Raw genomic sequence first — 21,605 nt, 5'->3', positions numbered from 1 at the left:
TTACCGACGGTCAAGAATTTTCAATGCACTTCGCATTCTACCTATGCTACGCATAGTCGATGCTCGGTCGAGGTACGTCAGCGACTCATAGCGGTAACCTCTGTGAACTCCATGCCAAGCAATGGAGGCTCATTTTCAATAAAATTCCGTGGTTGTACGTAATGTGTTTTTGAGCGTGTGAAAAGTGGAGTTTTTCGTGTGATAGTGAGACTTTCCTCGACTGTGAACGCCAGTGAACACATTGTCATAGGTAAGTCAACGAGGAATAACGCACGTAGTCTTAAGGGATACAAAATATGTGAAGGTGCCTGTAAAAAATATAAATATAACCTATGTATATATGTTGCACGGAATAGAAGAATGTCTCGCGCGCTAGGACACATCTAAACCTAGAGTAGCATAACATACAGATATACATAAAAAAAACAGCATCAGCCTATAGCAAGGCGTCGCGTGACGTAGCCTTGTAAATTCGACACGTCAAGCCAAACCGAGGTCGTAATATCGAGGAATCGAACTGTTTCAAAGCCGCCATATTGGCACGATCCGCTCGACCGCCGCTCTGCGAAACTCCCGTATTTGGAACTGGTGAAATACAGTGTACAAGAAGCGATTCTGAAATCCGAGAATTCCTCTGCGTACAATATTCGCAATGCTAAGTAAGATTTCTGCCACAATGATCCACAAAGTAAACGCGAAATTCCTAAGTGTATCCTTGTGTAGATTCTCAAGCTGTATGGCGATGGTTTTCATTTTTATAATGGGCATAGCCTTTCTCGTAAGCTTCAGTTCTGTCACTTAAAATTGCAGGCAGTCGGCGTCCGTACCACTACGTAGGACACGATATAACGGTGCGAAGTTAACGGTGGCCAGAAAGCTGATTAAAAATACATTTTTACGTCATTCTAGGAGAGCTTGGAACGGGTTTCATTTGTAACCACTGCATTATCCTAGTGCTCGACTCTTATAAAGACTCGAACCTGCCGTTGTATAAAGACTTCAGTCCAGGAAGGAATGGAGCAGCGAATCGTAGTAATGGCGGCCAAATAGTCAGGGAGCCAACATAACCAGGGAATACAATCGAGTAGCATGGCTACGCAAAGAGAAAGAAGTCATATATGAGATCATGCGAAGAGAGAAAGAGTGAGGTAGAGAAATAAAAAATAGTTTGCACCGTACAACTGATAATATAAAGCACAGTAATCCACTAGGAAGCAACAGTATATACAGCAGCACTATAGATGATCATCCATTATGTTCCAAGGCTATAGATTACCGTTTACCAATCATTGACGAGAATGGTGGCAGTGATGATTTTCTAAATTTACTATAAAAGCATAATGACTTGTGCAACAATACACTTGGCTCATATATATAAACCGTATATATAACTTACATACAACCGTCGGTCGTATAAACGGCAGGTTGCGCGACCTTTATCTAATCTGACAATCGCGTATCGTTAAAAGGCCACGTCTGTTCGATAGGCAACAGCTTGTGGTAGTGACTCGATGATTTTGTCAGTGGGAAGTGGGTCGAGCGAAATAGGTCAATAGGTACACAACGGGACGCGTCTGGGACGTGTAGTAAAGCGTCGAAGTACATAGAGTCGAGTATTGCGTTTATGTATACATAAAGTCCCTTTGCATATGCACGTAAACGTAAAGCGACTATGAAGTCGTATATTGAAGATAAACCGTACGGGAAGTTTGTATGCATAATATATTCACTTTATCAGCGCATATAATACGATGAAAATTAAACATAGTTCAGCATAGAGGTTATGTATCCTACGAAGTGAACTTGAATCTCCCGCCGTTTTCTCTCGAGGCCTTAAACCGTCTTCGCTGTAGGCTCCACGCCAAATTACAGGACAATAAATCCTACCAACCCCGCCAGGCGTAGGAAGTTAAAACACTACCGAAAAAAGAGTGCCAGTTGCCGGGCTTTATTCGCTCTGCCAAGTGGGTCGGCCACGCGACTCATCTGCTAGTTTTTAATAAGAAAGCACTTGGGCGATACCAACAATCTCTGCGGATGCTTAACGTCCAGCTTGGGTAAGACAATTAATATTTAAGCCCGACGGATCGTTTTGATACTAAATATGCGCGGTGGGAGTGTCTTAGGAATGCGGTCTCGCCCGCGTCGTCCGTTCAACTTCTTATTCTTATTTTTTTTTCTCTTTCTTACATACCCCCGACGCCGCCCTTGATCGCACGAAATTTCCTTCTCTCCTTTTACTCCCTTTACTCGTATTCTCCTGTACCTTCGCGCTTACGAACGCCTCCGCTCGGTCCTTTGTCTTCTCCTTTCTATTTCCTTTTTTTACCTTATACACTTCTCTATCTTTTCTTTCTTTCTCTTTTCGAAAGTCATATTTTCGCGTTCGCCATTCACAACGAAGAACTATCGTTTGCCGTTCCGGCGGAATGACGAAGAAGAGGTCAGGAGTCAATGCCCCCTCGTGTGCCCGTCCCTCCTCCCCACCGACTAACACTGTGTCCATACGGACCCGTACTACCGTGTGCTTACCAGAGTAAGCAGCATACGCGTGTTTACGTGTGCGCAACAAATCATTCAAATTTAATCGGAATGTCTACGGGTTACGTAATAACCTTTTAATTGACATCAACAAAGTTACGCTACGAGCCTAAACATTACGCTAGCAGAAACTCTGGATGTTCTTATCTGTCTCGATTAGACGTGGAAAGTGAGGGACTCCAGTTGTCTCGGTAGCGAATATCCTTCTGCATCCTCAAAAATAATCTCGAGTGTCTTACACGTGTTTGATTGGTTCTCCTTGTCTTTTTTTTTATGACGAAATTGCTTTATCTCTCACGGCGTCCAATATCTCGTACCATCTGCGGTGTGAACGTCATTTAGTCGCTACGGCAATATAACAGTGTGGTAGCCGCTTGATAAAGGTTTATTATGTTGTCCGACGCTTCTACGACGTTCGGTTATTATACTCGGAGTGCGAAGGATTTTTAGATGTCGCTGCTTTCCGCGTCTACGACAGAAATTGCCATGGAGATTGTTCGGGAACGCGTGCTCGTGCAACTTCTTTATGTCTACGTTGACTGTGCACTTAGGGCTAATTTCACGGAAGAGCCGCAGCGAATCCCATTGGGCGAACTAAGTCGTCCGTTAGATATGACGGAAACGTCGTGGTTAGAGCCGATGGCCGCGTGAATCGACGAGACACGCGCTCAGTTGACATTTGTGCCGACGGGTAGTCCGTTCGGAATAGTTACCAGCGCGTTTATTTTAGCATTCGACTCGGCAAGGAACGCAGGAGTCACGGACGACCTATCAGGTAGCGTTGCACTGGGAATATCCGGATTTGCTCAAAGAAATTATCCGAATTTAATTTCCTCATACCTTGGTACAGTGCGTATAATAGGTTCTTTTTTTTACGTTTCCCCGACAGCTTCGTAGGTGCCAACGCTACGTATCCGAGATACAACACATATTGCCTTCTGTAATATCGAGCTCAATGGAGATTCGTACGTTCAATTGATTGTTGGTTCGCTCGTGTAAAATTATTTAACACGAGGAACAGCGCTGGCCCGGCTAGATACATAATCAGACGGAGAACGTCGGAGTTTCGCACTTACCGCAAGCACGCTCTGTTGCTGCGTCTATATACACGGTGTCGTAATAAATATATGCCTGGGATAAAATAGCTAGGGGGAGAGGGTCGACCTTGCCCCGCAAATCGCCGACTGCTTGTTGCCAAGCTACACTGTATATATAGCTTGCTACGGCACACACCATGGTATACACAGGCGTTATGTTGAGTGTATATATATATATATATATATATATATATATATGTACGCTATACGTGGAGGACAGAGGGGTGACATACACAGTCGTAAAATGACTCACGTGTATTCGCTGGGCTTCGTTGCGTAAAGGTGTATATATATATATATAGGCATATAAGAGGAGAGGAAACACGCGAGCGCTCTGTTATGCACGTTTATACACTGTGCGCCGTACGATATGCGCCTCGGAGCAACGATGCACATGCACCACAATGCATCTAGGTGTAATCGTATTCGAGGCAGCCAACTGCTAAGTGGAAGCGCATATTATTTCGATGCGTGGGCGAGAAGAGGAAGATTATACGATAAAAGTTTCCACGCTTCGTCTTTTCTCGTTCTCTCTTTCTCTCTGTTGTTTTGTATATATGTACGTATATACATTGTTTTCTCTTGCTCTTGTTACCTCTCTCATCATTGGTTCTCTGCTTTAAATGAGCTACTTGTGTGTTTCACGGTTGACACTCACACTCTCAGTGACAAATTCACTCTCTAAAAGAGTTTTCGCGCGGCCGAGCGACCGAGCGCCATTTTAAATTGCCTTCTCTAGCGGGGAAAAAGTATAGACGATTTTCACCATACGCTTCTAGTTTGTGTATCGAGTAGGTCTTGTCTCTGTTTCGCTTCTGTGCTAACCATGTATTTTCTTGGCCCCATAGAGTCCGACGGGTAGAATTCGCTTACGCACTCTCTTTCTCTGCATTACCGGCCAAGCGAACGAGAGAGAGGGCGAGCGTACTTTACGTGCGCTTCGTCGCCTTGTGAATTCAGCCGTTCTAAGCAGCCGGTTACGTAAGGTTCCTGCCGTGAAAACGCTGCCGCTATTCGTGTAATATCAAAACTCCACTGAAAATCTCGTGCGCGTCTCTATTAATGGCTGCGGGTTAAATTCCTTCGACAGTCATTCTATATGTATAATGAGTGCTTGGTTTATTTATTCTGATTAGTATATAATAGTTCCAGGCGGGTCTGCAGAGAGACTATGAATAAATATGTATTCGTGACCGGCGCACTAGTCCGACCGATAAAGTTCCTCTGCTTGCTGGAAAGGAGAATATGGTAATGCCTATGGCGACTAGGCGGGTTATGTTGTCGGGTAGCGAGAGTAAAACGTGAACATAGCAGTCGGATGTTTCCATTAAGCGTTATTCTTGTATCAGATATGTATGAGGTCGCTTTGCTATTTTTTACGGAGACCTTAAACTTCGCCGCGATTGGACGAGTCGCGGAACGAGTCTAGGTCAAGGGCTGCTTGGACTCGGATTCCTCCGTACAATCCCGTAGGATCGATGCGAAGCATCGGGCGCGTTCGGTCGGATGAGCACATGGATGGATGGATGAATAAATGGACGGATGGTTGGTTTTCAAGCGTAGGGAGATTACCCATGGGGTCTTGTGAATCGACCTTAAAGCGGGAATGGCACGTTCCAAGCTAAACCCATAGACACTTGGCTGGAAAAAGATCGATGAGTGGGACCGGGGCAGCGCCGATCGAAGAGAAAAAGATGGAGAAACAGCTTGAGGAGTACACACAGTATGGAGTCTGGCTGACTCTGTATAATGGCAGATAGAATATAGTATACATGTAGAATAGAAACGGACGAGTGAGACGAAACGACGTCGTTGTTCACTCCTGGTCGTCTATGGTAGAAACGAGAGAGGGAAGAGTGAGGCGAGTCGCGCAGTCGCCATTTTTGGTTTGCTCGACATCCCGCTGGAATTCAATTCCACGCTTCTCGTTTCTTGGCTTCGGTAAGTCCACACGTTTTTCGAAAATCCCTGCGTAATACCGTGCGCACCGTAACGAGGTAAATAATTGCGACGACGCTTTTGAGCGTTGTCGTACGCGAGAAGAGTATATTTTATGTTGAATGAAGAGAGACAGTGGCGCCTCTAGCTGAAGGGCGAGCGCAACAGAGTGAGTTACTAGCAAGCAAGATGGAGGAGACTGTTATATTGAAGAGGGAGTGAGTGAGCGATAGTGTGGTGGGGCGGATAAGTGAGCGTCGGTTAAGGGGGTAAAGGGGGGCAAACAGTGTCTTGAAAAGAGAAAGAGAGGACCATAGGACACGACGACAGTACTAGTGTGAAAGAGGGAGACGCCACAAAGTAGAAGGGCAGACGCGCGCCGGAGGGAACAGCGTTCGCCGACTAGTTCTGCCTGCCTGCCACGTCCAACGCATACGTATATCCAACAGATCAATAATTCCCGATAGACAGAGAGCTGCTATAAAAAATACGGCAACCTATCGACAGAGGCTTTTGGGAGTGCCAGATTAAAAAAGAAACAAAGAAAATTCATCCGATTAGAGGATGACGCGATAATGAAAAAAGATACGGACATTCCACGAAGTATTTCATTTTCGGAAGAACGACACTTTCGCGTTCGATCGATTCTTCGTCGTCGTTCAACTGCTTTTCTTTTCTTCGTCATCTTCTGAAATTCTTCCTCATCGTTTTATTGCCGTTGCACGATCCGCATTTGTGCACACCGGAGGCACAGGGTATACGGTTTTTAAGGCGTCGGACCGGGTCTCCGGGTTGGTAATGGTGGGATGGTGGGCTGTTGGCCGGGTACCAGGGGGAGGAACCCTAGCAGCGGCTTAGTCTCATAGTGGGGATTGCGTCCGAGGAGAAATCCTCGTGGCGGAGAAGGAAGTCCAGGACCGAAGCGGTGGAAAACATTGGCGACGAACGCGAGCGCTTACGGCGACATTGCAAAGCCATCAGTTGCGAGCGACCGGGCGCTCGCTCGCATGTGAACCGGGTCTGCCGTGGTCCGCACGGATGTGAACGTGGCCTCGTGTGCACATCGCTCCCATACGCGAGGGGAGGAGGATCGCTCGCGAGAATAGCCAGCCGCTAGCGCGAGTACGCTTATACGCTATTCCGCGCTAGCGAAATAGCTTCGTCTTGTAGACTGTCCCGCACTCTTTCGGGCTACGAAGCGTAAGTTTTTTTTTTTTCCCCATTAAATACGACGGCCAAACGACAGTGCATTCTCCCACCTCGTTACGACAACGACTGGAATTTTTACATCGTTCACCCTCGGTCCGACATCCAATCCAAGTCTCGGTGACGCCGTGAAACCTACACCAGTGCGTCTGTGAAAAGTGATTGTTCAGTGTGTTACTTAGTCGTACAGGTTTTAATTATCATTAGATGCTTTTCGACGTCACACATATTTTATACCACGTAAGATATATCTAAGGGCTCTCGCGTCGTATCGTTCTCTTCTCCGGTCTCTGGAAGGTTGTTATCTAACCTTCTGCCATGGAGGTGGGGATACTCTCTTCACCTCCTCGTTCTATTCTCTCTTGTAGTGTTGACCAGAGAGAGAAAGAGAGAGATTGACTTTATAGTTGGTTCTTTCCTTTTTCTTATTCAATCTCCACTCACTTCTCTACGTCGCCCTATTGTATGCTTCCTCTTGCTCTCGAAGCAACCCGTGAAAGTGCGCGGACGCCTATGTTTCTCCGAGTACACCCTGAGCAACGTACATACGTTTCTGCGACATTATATTATAGTGATGTCGGGCCGTGCCCCATTCTGTGTCTGTTTCGCGCTTCTGGAATTACTGGTTGATTTCAGGAAAATCACGGTAGGAGGTCACAAATTGCGTTTCGATCGAAGTTACTGTGTGCTCTTAAATTTTTCGAGAGAACCTGGAGATCGTGATAGGAACGATATCTTGATTGCGGGGAGTCCTCGATTGTTCATTTTCTAATGGGATTGTATATTCAGTACTGTTTCTAGGAGTCTCAGCTACAGGGATCTCCTTTCTCTTCATTTCTTTGTGCTTATCCAGTACAGTCTTGTAACGTTCTCTTTCCTTTACATACCGCGTCCTGGATTTCACAATCGACAAATCGACTTCACGAGCTTCTTGGCCGATTTCTGTGTATTTTTCTTCGCTGATGTTTATCAATGATGATTCCTCATATTCGATATCTTATCACGTAATTTTTTAAGCTTATAGTGCATTTTTCGTATCTTTAAAAAAAAATTTTCATGAAAGCCTTTTTTCATGTTCCAATATGGTTTTTATGAGTTTTTATATTTCGATATGGAACTCTGGGTCATGTGGTTATGCACAATATTATCCTAATCATTAATTCCTTGTTGTGTCTCTGCTAACAATAAGTTATTATCTGTAACTGATTATCTTGTTTTAATCAAAAACTATTTTCAGGCAAATTATTATCCTCAGGGAATAAACACTTTCGAGTCATTATTTATAATATGCTTGTAGTGCGTAGTTTTTTTTTGAGATTTGGTGTCTTCCATTTCTTGGTGTCTTTATTTGATATTATCTTACTTAATATTAGTCATTTTTTATCTGCGTGTTAACTTCTAATACATTTCTCTCGCACGTAGGAGTCAGCCTGGCCAATGAGTTACTTTCAAGTAAATTTGGCATGTGGTTGCAGATGCTGTAATAAAAATAGTCACTGTTGGCTACTTGTTTATTATTTGCTCAGAGCCTTCTTTTTTTTTTTTTGAGTCAGAATATTTTGACCAAACAACATGTTCTTTCCAGTCGATCTGTTAGATATAGATTTTTCACATTGATATTTCGTTGGATTGCGCACAGAATTTTATTTAAGTATTCATTTTCACCTTATATTGTCAGTATGTACCATGCTTGAAATAGTTGAATATGGCTTTGTTCGTCATCTTTGTATTACTTGCACTATATACTTGTATTGTCACAAGTGTTATTCAGATCTTGCGAAACCAGTTATAGATATGAATATCATAGGCTGTCCTGCTTAATTGTTAATCATTCAATCAAAAAACATAATCTTGTTGTTTTTAAACTTTAACAAAATTCTCGTTCTTTATCGCTCTTTATTTGTATTGTCTACTATAATCCATTAATTCTTATTGTTGCAGATCTCTACTGGCATGGAGCTAGGAGCGCACTGATAGTGATAGTCTATGAGGTACATTTCATTTCTTAAAATATACACACTTCTTATGTATACACTAACATAAATTATCTTTATTCAAAACTATGTTTCTACTTCAAATCGAGCAATTCTCTATAGAACTTACATGTAATAACGATCTTAAAATATTCTGTGTACTTTTCTGTGTAGATCTTGGTTTCTATGCATTGCCTGCCAAAGAAGAACTGAGCCCAATGTTTCCACACAATTCTAGTTCACATGAGATTTCTACCGAAACAAATGCCTTCGTACAAAATTCCAAGGTAAGTGGATCGAGTGCTGCTTGTTATTTTTTCAGAAATATACAATTAAGAATGATCTTGCTCTCCCTGTTATTTATAACGAAGATCTATGGATTCCCTAAAGGATAATTTGCATACCCGTCTTTTTTTATTTCTTGCAGGGGGATGTAGTAGTATTAGAGGGTAGCAGTCTGAGTGGGGTGGGGGAGGGGGAAGGACCAGAGCGCGCTAGGTACTGTGATATCGAATTCATAAACAGCAGCATGATGGCAGCACCTACCAGCCACCCCGAAGCTACCGCCGCCAATGACTTCTTAACCGTCCTACCACGCCAATCTGGTAAGTTTGCATAAGTCTCATTATCATTCTCCAATCACATTAAAAGACAGATGCGCGAATATAAGTGATAGAATTGATATGGAATATAATGTTCTGTTTCTAATCCCACCAACTATGCACTTGAGACAGGTGTGAAGTGTCTTGAAGTTAGATAGAATTACGTTGATGCTGTACACTGTCAGTTGTGTATGAATGTAGAGAAGTCTTTTAGTTGTCTTGTGTTAATAGAGCTGAAAAGAATAAAAAGGTCAGCTTAGACGATACTTTGACGATTCAAACGAAAGTCAATTCGATATACACGCTACATGTAGATTAATGACTTAGGAAAATTGTTCCTCCGATATCTAAATATTCAACATAGTGCGTTTGATATTGCAGGTGAGCTCAGCTCAGCCGGTGTAGGCGAGGCCCGCCAGTCAGTGGCGCCAGCAACCACAAAAAATCCAAGAAATCACCTTCTAACCTACGATAATAATAATAAAGTAAATCACCACAACAATGCAGAACATAATCATCACAAGTACAGAAAGCAAAACACACAGGGCTCGCCTGGTCAGCTGGGCAGCTCCGCCGATAACTCTAAGTCTACTTGTAAGCCGTTAAGTGATAATAAGGATAGCTTTAGCGATCTAAGCGTTAGGGTACTAAAAGTAAGTTTAAATCTAAAAGTAACGAGGGGCGATGCGTGCCGCCCCGCTGGGGTACCTAGCCTAGTTAGGATACCCAAGTCTGATCGCCCCCAGCGGCTGCCGCGTCTCGCCGCCTCCGTCGACAATTACTCCTTACTAGGGTCCCGCCTTGACCAGGGCGACAACAATAACCTTAAGGCTAATCTTAGTTTCGTAAGTAATAATAACTCAAAGTCTGTGATATTGCTCAGCTCAACCAGTTACGGTGACTACTATCTCCTCCCCGATGGCGACCACGTCCGAGCAGACGCCGTCGCCGCGGCTCTTCTAGTTGAAAACGATACTTCTAACAGATCGAAAAGCATGAAATTACTAGGTGATAAGTGCTCCCCCGTTACCAGTTTCGCTCCGACCTCCCGGCGGCTCGACAAAAGCGTAATCTTGGACGAAGACAACGACAAACGCCGCGGCGATTTTCTCCCAAGCCTCCTGCGGATGGCAGGATACCCCGTGAAATTGCATTTCGATAGAGCCGCAGAGGCTCAGAAATTCGCGGTCGACACCGCCAGTTCTTCCATTACGCTTATCGTTTCCGAAGACGGAATCACCGAGCACACCCTGCGATCTACTGTTTATCTGGAAAATCTCACGCGAGTCCAAGTACCATCTCCTACTTCTCCACTAGGGCACGCTCCCGTGACCGAGCTGACGCAACGCATATGTGTTCCATTAACGATACAATGTAAGGATTACGTTAACGACATTGCTAATAACTATTATTATTATTGTATTAATGATAATAATAATAATAATAATACGACGATGATGACGACGATTATGACGATCAATGAGAATAACGATGACCACGATGACTTCTACGACGACTACTATCAATACGGAATGAGGAACCTCAAGACCAACGCGAAGAAGAGCGAGAAGAGTAGCGTTAGGAGTCACGGAGGAAATATGAATATTAGCAACAATAATCCAGATGTTATCGAAGACATTGTTAACGTCGCTTTGTGCTACAAGACTAGTTGTATAATGACTACTAATGTTAGGATGTTAGGGTCTCAAAATGATGGTATTAGCCGTACCGAAGCAACAATATTTACTGTTGGTGCTCTTTCATTTCAGGATAACGATAAGTCTAACAAGCCTCTAAACGCTAGCTTTAAGGACGATAAGTATCAAGTGTCTACTAAGGTTGATCTTAAATCTAACTCTAAGGTTAAGTCTGTATCTAAGTCTACGCTAAGCGTTAAGTCTAGCGATAAGTCTGAAACGTCTCACACCGCTCGACTTGACGAATCTGACGACGAAGAGCAAGTTCGGTCGGCCGTCAACATTCCTACATTGACTACCTGCGAGCCTACGATGACGCTTACACGCCAATCAGCCACCGTCACATCCCAAACTAACGCTGTACCTGCCTCTCGAGTCGAGAATCACTCAAACGACGACGATGACGACCATCAAGAATACCGCCAACACAACAAGAACAATTATCATAAACACTATGAACATCAGTATCAGCATGATGACGACACTCCTAGAGAAGAATCCTCTGGGAGCTATCTCCAAAGTGATCGTATACCTATTAACGAGTACGTTACGCCGAGTCTTAGAGACACTCAGATCAATGAGCCAATTCCTGATTTCATTAAATCACGAAAAATGACGAGCCACCAAATCTCAATTGGCAATTCAACGCGACTCGCCATTTTGGCTTCCACGTGCAACGAATCAACGAGCACTGCGTTCGCCGCGGCTTCGCGAAAAGCAGAACTGATAAGTCTAGTACGTGCCATCATTCCGGCTCTCAACAGAAAACTCGAGGAATTCGATGAGAGCCAATGCGAGGATGAGCGCCGTCAACTCAAGGACGCCCTGAGTATCCTCTTTGAACGCACCACGTCCAAGCGCTGCCAGGACCTTCAGGAGCCGATCATGGATTACAAACGACGATGGGGCATCCCGGCGATCCTTGGTTTGGCAGGCGGCGGAGAAAGTTCCTTGAATAGTGGTGGTGCTGCCAACTGGGGAACTACTCAAGCTACTACACCCAACAATAATAATGCTGCCCAGTCAGGATGGGGTGGTACACCTGGAAATCCTCCGGGAAGTGCTGGACCTCCTAGCAATTGGGGTGGTAACAATGTAAATCGATCTGTTACTGGAAATCCTAATCAAAATCAGAATCAGGGTCCGCCCGGAACGCAGAATAATCCAGGTAAATTGGTTTACTCAAATTTATTTTAATCAATTGTTTATTTTGTCCTGACGAATTGTTTAATAATTTAATTATCCTTCTTATGCGCAGGCAACGTGAACAAAGCTAATAACCCTAATCAACCGCCGAACTCTCAGTCCGGCCCACCAACTACTCAGTCGAATACCGCAGCCCAGGGTAATCAGAACAACGCCCAATGGCCTCAAGGCAAGTCCAACAGTGGTGGTCCTGGGCAAAATCCTTCCGCGCAGAACAACAACAGCAGTGCCGGACAACCGCAGCAACAGCCTCCGGGTCCCAACGCCAACAATAATCCAGCAAGTAACCCGCCCCAAGGAGCTGTTACTCCTGGCACCGCACCTGCCGCCAACAACCCATCGACCAAGCAGCAGCTAGAACAGCTGAATACCATGAGGGAGGCCTTGTTCAGTCAAGATGGTTGGGGCTGTGTAAGTATCTTGAATTAATTAATTATTGTTCAAAATAATACTTGCATAACGAGTGTATGATCTTCCGAAAGCAACGTGAAGATGATCAGCATCTGCCAGTAACACTTCTGCTGCTCTAGAAGCTCTAGTGTAAATGTCTGAGAGTCGTTTATTTTCGTACATAGCAACACGTAAACCAGGATACCAACTGGGACGTACCAACCTCACCAGAGCCAAGCATGACCAAAGATGGCGTACCAATGTGGAAGCCTCCAGTGAACAACGGCACTGATCTATGGGAAGCGAACTTGCGCAACGGCGGACAACCGCCACCTCAGCAACAGGCGAAGACACCCTGGGGTCACACTCCTTCTACAAACATCGGTGGAACCTGGGGCGAGGATGACGATGCAGCGGACTCATCTATGTGGACTGGAGCACCGACACCGAGCCAACCTAACACTGCCCAGTGGCCTGGCGGTGCCGGTGGTAACCAAGCTGGTATGTGGAGAGGAGGAGATATGCTAGTGAAGGCTGGAGATGCAAATTCTATAGCTCGAACGGGTTTCCAAATTTTGAGTTTTAGTCGGATATTTTCTACAGAAGATCTCCAATTATCTTCAAGTGACTATGTTCAGAAGTCTTATTACTTGTATTTTTGTCTACTTTAAATTATCTATTATATGCTTCGCGAAGAAACGGCCATTATATTATGTAAAACATTTGTCAAAACTTCAAATTGCACTTCAATCGTTTCAACGTCTTATTCGATGAAAAAATTTTTTCTCTTGCTTCTTCAACTACTGAACACGGCAAAAGATTTTATTTTCACGTGAACATTTACTGTACACTCGTGCAATAAAACGTTTTAGTATCCTATGTATATAGACATGCTCTGTTCAATTGCTGAAGTATTTTTGACACAGAAAGTATTCTATGATGCCTGCTTGCACAATATAGTATACATGCTGTATATGTTTTAGCAAATACTTATATACGATGCTTTCTTTGTTCGGCTACCATGCAAACAATTCTGAGCAAAGTCGTTTTGTTGAATCTTATCCGGAGATATTATTGACTGTCAATTGTTAGTATTTCCTTTTGAAGACAGCTTACACCTGATCTTGCAGCTGGTTCTGGCAAGAGATATTTTTAAATAATTTCTGTTGCAATGTGTATGCACCTTCAGCTACGCACAATCTATGTGTAATAGTGTCTCATACGTTTACATTGCGATCCTTATTTGCTTGTTTTTTGATAGCACATAATGATACTCCGGCATTCACGTAGCTTTAAGCCAAGGGTGGGGTTGGGGAATGATAATGTTACTTTTGGTTTTGGAAATGTTATCTCATTTTGCAAAATGTGGAATTTGGTCTATGAAACTTTCAGTTGCTGCAAAGCACAAACGGGTCGATAACTCTATATCTTATATATTGTTGCAATAGCCATGTACCTAGTGTGCGGGTTTTCTCTGTCCTCTGACTTTATGTAAATAGTTTTGAAACTATTCTTATTTGATTCCAGCATATTCTATGTTCAGTGTTACTTGCATATATCTCTTTATAAGGATTTACATAAATAAAAAAGAATAACTTTGCAATCATTAAACGGTTCGTTCATTCTACAAATTCTGTAGGAACAAACGTTTTAAAGTTACTTATTGACAAGACTGAGAATTGAAAGTACATTTGAAAACATTTTGTGAAACGAATGAATTTCAGAATCGACAACTTTTCCAAATACCAAATAAATTTTTTTAATCTATTAACAAGAAAAAGGTACAAAGAATAGACGGATGAATTTTTATAAACAGGATCAAGCTGGGGCGATCCCAGGATAGATCCCAGAGATCCAAGGGATCTGAGACCCGTAGATCCACGTGAGATGCGCGATCCACGTGATCATCGTATGTCATTGGATCCGCGAGATCACATGCGCGTAATGGATCCAATGGGTCGCGACCATCGAATGGCCGACATGCGTGGGGACTCACGTGGAATTTCTGGACGTCTCAATGGCGCAAGCGCCGACGCAATGTGGGGTCAGCCTCCGGGTCCACCTCATCATCAAATGGGCCATCAGCATCCTTCAGGACCACCCGTGAAGATGCTGAATCCCTCAAGTATGAATCAATGGGCTGCTCCGCCACCGAAAGACATGATGCCAGGAAAGCCATCTGGATGGGAGGAACCATCGCCACCCACTCAAAGAAGAAACGTACCGAATTACGATGACGGTACCAGCCTCTGGGGTAACCCTGGTGCGAATCAACGAGCCATGCCAGGTAGTAAAGTCTCTCACTGGAAGGACCTACCCACTCCGAATCTGGGACGCGGAGGTTCACAACCAGGTATATATCGCAATTACTATAGCCTCGTTATAATTTGCCTGATCTTGGTTTAATCAATATCTCAATTATCAAGATCAATCTCTAATTAATTCTTTTTTTTTTGTTATCTACATCATCAGGTATGCAGTGCCCACCGGGTATGCCACAAAATCGAATGCCAGGACAGCCAGGCATGAAGCCAGACGTCGGTGGACCAATGTGGGGACATCCTGGTGGTCCAGCCGGTCGCAATGGCTCCTGGGTTGACGGTCCACACGATGCAGCTGGTTGGGATGATCCTAAGACACCAGCCGGCTGGAACGAACCTCAATTGAATCCAGCGACCTGGGGTGGACCCACGGCACATAAACCAAAACCAATGGGACCCAGCGGCAGTTGGGCAGATTCTGAAATGGATCCTACACCCAGTTGGGGCCATCAAACTAAACCAGCTCTAACTAAGGAAGTCATATGGAACAGTCGCGAGTTCAGATATCTCTGCGATTTGGGTTACAAGGTATGGCATTTCAATTCTGTATCTTGATTTGTTACTTATAATTTCTATTACAGCCTGTGCGTTACTTTAATCGTTTATTTATCTGAATCTATAGAAGGAGGACGTGGAGGTCGCGCTGCGAAGCCGCGAGATGAACAGAGACGAAGCACAGGAACTTTTGAATCAACTTCGTCCGGTTGACCAGTGGCGCCGCCACGATGCTCACGCCGGATATGATCCTACTAATCAAGTAACACCGGCACCAGCCTATCCCAGATTCAATCACGTTGCGCAACAGATGTCTTTCCCGCCGGTAAGACCAAAGTTAAATCATTATTTCGAATGCCGCGCACTTATTCTGTCAAAAGTCAAAAACAATTTTTATTACGTAACCGGTGACCTCTGTATATTTAAACATTTACCATATATACAAGGGATCCACTTAGTATAAGAACTTCTTTTTTTTTCTGATACATTGTTTCTGGTAAAATCCTTTACTACCCCGTATCGTGTCAACCCGTAACTTATTACCTGGATGAACCATGTTTATAAAAACATAACTGTGATGAATCTTTATTTTAATTTGACTGACAAAATACGCGCGTGGTGTGATTTATGTATATGGTGTTGAGTGACGACTGTGTAACATGCGTTGTGCGAATTGATACGGTCCTAACCGGTGTTTTATAAAATTTAACAACGAAAGCAATGACTAGAACGTATTAGAAGAGATTTGGTACAGTATTTTTACGTGGTGAAGGTTATTACCAGCTTTGATGGAAACAGTAGACGATGCGATATAAGGTACAGCCTTGCAAATAGCGCACCGTTTTATTTGTCGTGTTGTGTGTTTTGTGTGTCCATTAGTGTGCATATATTTTTAATATTTACATTTACGTAAACGAAAAATACGTGCCTTGGATTCAAATACAACGGGATACCATATACGAAATGTGATACCGTTAAGTCGTACAAAAGAAAACAAAAATTCAATCATTTTTCATATTAATTCCCACGTATAATTCATTTGGTAAAATCGGAGTGAATGATCCTTCTTAAATTTTCTCTAAATTATATTACGTAACTGTGCTATTTATAACCCATTGCCGATTAGGTCATACCGAGTCACGGTTAATGGATAACTGCAACGAAATACGAGGAGAGTCGACGGAGAGAAAGAATTGTTCATACTTAACCATGCGATTATGAAAATCTTTGGATTCTAAATTTTATCTCGTTACATAATATACACGCTATTTCAAAATTAACTCGGTGACAATTAACGTCTCTAAGGGAAAGTTTGACGTTTCTATTTGAAAGACTGTACCTGGACACGGTTAAAGAACAACGTATGGAGTGATCGAGATAAACGAGCGTATGAGTATCACAGTTAAGAGTATGAATGCCAGATGAAGGTGTGGAGGTCGGAGGTCATAAGGTTGCTGGGAAGGGAACATGGGGTACAGGGTTGTTCGTGTTTAAATGCAGGGGGCCGGTGTGCCCAGCGGGGCTGCCACTGGCGGTGTAAGTGGCTCCGTGGCCAGCGCCAGCCTTCTCAAGCTCCAGCAACAGCAACAACAACAGGCAGGTGTTCAGCTACAGCAACAACAGCCCAGCGCCAACGCGCCGCAGCCTCCTTTCAACCAGGTGAACTACCTGATGTCCGACTACACTTGGATACGCGATATGCGATGCCATTTCTATTACAATATCATTCCATTCCTCATCGCTGTATTCCTTGGAACAAAGATCATACAAGTTTTACAACACTTCTTTGTCCGAGACCTACAATTCCTGAATCCGTTACAAAAGTCTCTTCTTTGCTACACTTCAGAATCATGTACGCAAAACGACCGATACACTATTCGGCTCTGTAATTGTTCCATGCATGTAGATATGGGACTCCTTTTTTTTCCTCTTTTTTTTCTTTCTTTTTTTTTCATTACTTTCATTTGACTCCACGATGTTGGAAAGAAATTACTGGAATACGATTCACGCGCTGGTGCATTTTATTTTTTTCCGAGTAGATTCTTGTTGTCCGATGAATTTGGTAGTTGCGAATGGTTCTTTTGGTTTCGTTCGGAATTATCTATGACTGTTTGTCGGGACGAATTTTTTTCGGTGAAAATTCTTATTCGCGAATAAGGGTCAGGTGGGAAATTTTTTGTAATCGTTGGCAATGTTACATGGTTTTGATATTTGCGCCTGCGCAGTGAAACGAGTAAACGAAAAAGACATATGCTTGCGTTGCACGAAGAATTGCTTATGCTTGATCTTATTTAATTGTCTTTTTCTTTTTCATTTTCTTCCTCTTAACATTATCTCTATTATTTGCGAGGGTATCATCCTCAACAGTCGATTTGTGGACTTGCATACTGTGATGTGTAACGAAATCACAAAATTTCTACAATTCGATTGTTAATATGTCATCGCTTACTTGTATTGGTAGAAAGTAATGCAAAGTCGTCACGTGCAAGGCTTTATTTTTATTTTCAAGATTATAATAATTTTCTGATAAAGTATTTCACTTTTCTCTGTCAAGAAGTTACAATTGTTTAGATAATAATTTGTCGCAGTAGTGCCCCACGTGACGCGTCTTGTAGTGCTAGATTCGAAGGTTCAAGAAAATTCTTAATATTTCATAATAAAAATCTTTGTTTCCAGGCATCGCGAACGCCGCAAAATCAGCCGAGCACGCAGCAGCTGCGCATGTTGGTACAGCAGATCCAGCTGGCAGTGCAAGAAGGATACCTGAATCATCAGATCCTGAATCAGCCACTGGCACCCCAGACGTTGATCCTCCTGAATCAGTTGCTGCAGCAGATCAAAGTGCTGCAACAGTTGCACCAGCAACACTCTGTGCAGACGTCCTTGAAGGGGAACAGTCAGACGCTCCTGCAGATAAGCGTGCAGATCACAAAGACTAAGCAGCAAATAACAAACCTTCAGAATCAAATTGCCGTGCAACAAGCGACTTACATGAAGCAACAGCAACAGCAGCAGCATCCCGCAGCGCCATCTCAGGCATCCGAATACTACAAGACTTCGGTCCACGATCCCATGTCTGCCCTACAGAATAGCTTCAGCGACCTAACTATGAACAAGGAGCCTTCGGTGGTGAGTAGCAAAAAAAGAAAAAGCGATTAATAGAATTATATATTGATTAAATCATTGCGAGTGGGCAACTGTTTCAATCTGAATTACAACGAGCACGTATGTACTGATATCGTTATAGAGTCAACAACAGTCCAGGTTGAACCAATGGAAGTTGCCATCACTCGACAAGGACGGCGATATCGCCACAAATGAATTCTCACGTGCTCCTGGCACGACGAGCAAACCTCCTACCACACCCGGTGGATTAGCTCAGTCACACAGCAGCCCTAATATGAACCCGTTGCTTGGACAGGGTGATGGCACCTGGTCATCCAGATTGGGAGACAGCGGATGGCCCGACGCTGGCAACAGTGACTCCACTGATGGAAAGGACTGGCAACCGGGTGGTGCGGCATTCACCGACCTAGTGCCCGAATTTGAACCTGGCAAGCCATGGAAGGTAATCCATTCCCAATACCGTCAGCCATATTTGTCCCGTGCTACATACGTACTTGGAGTTTAAAGAAAAAGACAAACTACTCTGGACATATAAGGTTTCCAATTTTTCCTCATGGCACGCAACACTTTGTCGATCTTGTGAATTAGATGAGAGATCGTTCGACCTCGTGTAATTTGAGTGGTCTTTTTTTTATCCATATGCGCTCTAGCACGCGGTTTACGTACGGTTACGCTGTACGTAAAGAGGGTACTAGTTAATAAGGTTTGTTCGGATCCACCTATATTTGATATCGTTTTAGGGTCCCCAGATGAAAAGCATTGAGGATGATCCTAGTATTACACCCGGCTCAGTAGTGCGTTCACCACTGTCGCTGGCAGCAATTAAAGATCCTGACGCGATCTTCTCCTCGAGCACCAAGACTTCACCGCCACCACAAAGTGCCAACGTTGACACTTCTATTCCCAGCCTCAGCAACTCAACCTGGAGCTTCAATCCGCCCGCCACTACTCCCAGTGCTTTCACCAGGTAAGCATTCATGAACTTCATAAATCATTGGGTCACAACCGACCACGAAATTAATATATACCCCCAAGCGTCCAAGAAATCAACTGAAGATATCTTTCAAATGTATTTATATCGTTAATTTTACAGCTCGAAGAACACTTGGGGAGACTCGGCGCCTCCACCTACGTCAGTGACGTCTGAACTCTGGGGCGCGCCCATGAGCAAAGCCCGAGGACCACCTCCTGGCTTAGGCAGCAAGGGTGCCGCAAACGCCAGCAACGGCTGGGGAGCTGGCCTTGGCAGTGTCAGCAGATCCTCTAGCTCCTGGGGCCTCCAGTCGAGCGCTGGCGGCAACACTGGTTGGGTGTCGACCTGGTTACTTCTAAAAAATTTGACACCCCAAATCGATGGATCGACCCTGAAGACTCTGTGCATGCAGCACGGACCTGTCCAAGATTTTCGTCTGTACCTGAACCACGGAATTGCCCTTACTAAATACTCGTCCAGGGACGAAGCTATTAAGGCAAGTACACGCGGAAGCCCATTATATATATATATCGTACGCAGATAATTTTAAACCAAATAAGCACTTCAATAATATTCATTGGATCTCTCTCATTCAGGCTCAAGGCGCATTGAACAATTGCGTCCTCGGTAACACGACGATATTCGCAGAGTCACCCGCGGACAGCGAGGTGCACACGCTTCTACAGCAGCTCAGTCACGGCGGTCAGCAACAGACTGGTGGCTCCGGTGGTAGCGGTTGGGGCCTAAGACCCACCAGCAAAGCGGGACCACCTCCAGACACATGGGGTGGCAGTTCCAGTCAGCTCTGGGGCGCACCGCCTTCGACCAACTCCTTATGGAGCAACACCGGCATCGACAGCAGCGATCAGCAACGAGCAACTCCAAGCTCTCTCAACTCGTACTTGCCCGGAGACCTTCTGGGAGGTGAGTCGATGTAGAGAGCGAGCCCCTTCGGCCAAAATACTCAGAGCACGTAACGAAAGGTCAGACAACGCAGACGAAGGCGCAGCTTTTGTTGGGTCACGCAGCGAACACGCGAGTTCCCCCAACCCGGCAGGCAGGCAGCAGCCTCACTTTGGTTCTCCGTTATAACTTACTGTTATTCTTTTTTGTTTTTGTTTATTCTCTTTTTTATGGAAACACAAGAAGAAGAAAATGAAAAGAGCGATAGAAAAAAATCTTCGTTTCTCGCGATGCGTACGTCGCAAGGCCTTCTTTTTTTTTTTTTAAAGCGTCAATATACAGTTTCGACTTCTTTATATGCAATAGTAAATTTTCTTGTCATTTTTTGCACTTCGCTACAGTCGAAGAGTCTGACTATTATACATAACGACAGTGTCACTGCTAGAACTTTTTTTATATGTATTTGACAGAATTGTTCTATACGTCGTGTAATGACCCCTACACTTTTTTTTTTTACAAAGAAATGATGAAGATAAAAACAAGTGAAAAGAAACAAAGATACTATACTCAATCTTATCCCGGCGTCCTGGCAATTAAAATATAACCGAGGAGCTAAGAGGCTTGCGATGTATGTCGTGCGAAACGGTCAAAAAGAGTCTTCTCGAAAACGTCAATTACATACACGCTAGGGACACAATTTTTAGGAATGTGCGTTACATAGTATGACGAAGAGGATATAACAAAAAAAGAAAAAAAAACAAACGAAGCGTATGACGATAATGAAAATGCTACTCTCTTAAGATGAAGTAATAGAAAAAAATTGCGAACGGTGGAGAACGAAAGAAAGAAGAGGAGAAGGGGAGAGAGAGGTGGCGGAGGAGAGATCGAAAAAAAAAAGCCAATAATAATGATAACTCACGATGACACTATTACGCAAGGTCACAAAAGGAACACTGGGATATACATAAAGCCAAAACGATCTTACGCGAGAGATAACCTAATTTTACATGACAAACTACTTACTTGTACGCGCCATAATGGCGACGAGGAGGAAGTCGCCGTCCAATGAAAATTCGCATATCGGTCGTTCGCAATATGCGACATCCTCCTCGTCGCCGTGGGGCACGGCGCTTAAGA

The 21,605-nt window shown here is 43.9% G+C and overlaps 1 protein-coding gene across 9 annotated transcripts; it reads left to right on the top strand.

Annotated features, from left to right (window-relative positions):
• Nucleotides 1-21: 21 nt before the first annotated feature.
• LOC107268230 (trinucleotide repeat-containing gene 6C protein) lies at nucleotides 22-21,288 on the top strand. Of its 9 annotated transcripts, none has more exons than XM_015740801.2 (16): nucleotides 22-250; nucleotides 8,724-8,773; nucleotides 8,930-9,042; nucleotides 9,183-9,360; nucleotides 9,739-12,222; nucleotides 12,313-12,671; nucleotides 12,836-13,151; nucleotides 14,467-15,003; nucleotides 15,123-15,499; nucleotides 15,594-15,791; nucleotides 16,967-17,125; nucleotides 18,143-18,595; nucleotides 18,714-19,034; nucleotides 19,342-19,559; nucleotides 19,686-20,061; nucleotides 20,162-21,288. In XM_015740801.2, the coding sequence occupies exons 3-16, from the start codon at nucleotides 8,974-8,976 to the stop codon at nucleotides 20,501-20,503; spliced, it is 6,387 nt and encodes a 2,128-aa protein (XP_015596287.1). In that variant the 5' UTR covers nucleotides 22-250; nucleotides 8,724-8,773; nucleotides 8,930-8,973; the 3' UTR covers nucleotides 20,504-21,288. The 9 variants fall into 9 exon arrangements, with proteins under 9 accessions (XP_015596287.1, XP_015596280.1, XP_015596288.1 ...); XM_015740794.2 differs by having other exon boundaries at nucleotides 23-250; nucleotides 19,333-19,559; XM_015740796.2 differs by lacking the exon at nucleotides 22-250 and adding an exon at nucleotides 1,955-2,057 and having other exon boundaries at nucleotides 19,333-19,559.
• Nucleotides 21,289-21,605: the final 317 nt, after the last annotated feature.

Source organism: Cephus cinctus, unplaced genomic scaffold (genome assembly GCF_000341935.2).
Source record: "Cephus cinctus unplaced genomic scaffold, Ccin1 Ccin1_scaffold0498, whole genome shotgun sequence".
Taxonomy (NCBI): domain Eukaryota; kingdom Metazoa; phylum Arthropoda; class Insecta; order Hymenoptera; family Cephidae; genus Cephus; species Cephus cinctus.
The sequence above is the reverse complement of the archived record's forward strand: the minus strand, read 5'-3'. Positions and strand labels throughout refer to the sequence as shown.

Bases quoted from the DNA above. Each gene is read 5' to 3' on its own strand.
- LOC107268230 (XM_015740794.2), top strand. From the start codon at position 8,974: ATGTTTCCACACAATTCTAGTTCACATGAGATTTCTACCGAAACAAAT. The intron at 9,361-9,738 runs GTAAGTTTGCAT...TTGATATTGCAG, and splicing joins CGTCCTACCACGCCAATCTG to GTGAGCTCAGCTCAGCCGGT. The intron at 20,062-20,161 runs GCAAGTACACGC...TCTCTCATTCAG, and splicing joins CCAGGGACGAAGCTATTAAG to GCTCAAGGCGCATTGAACAA.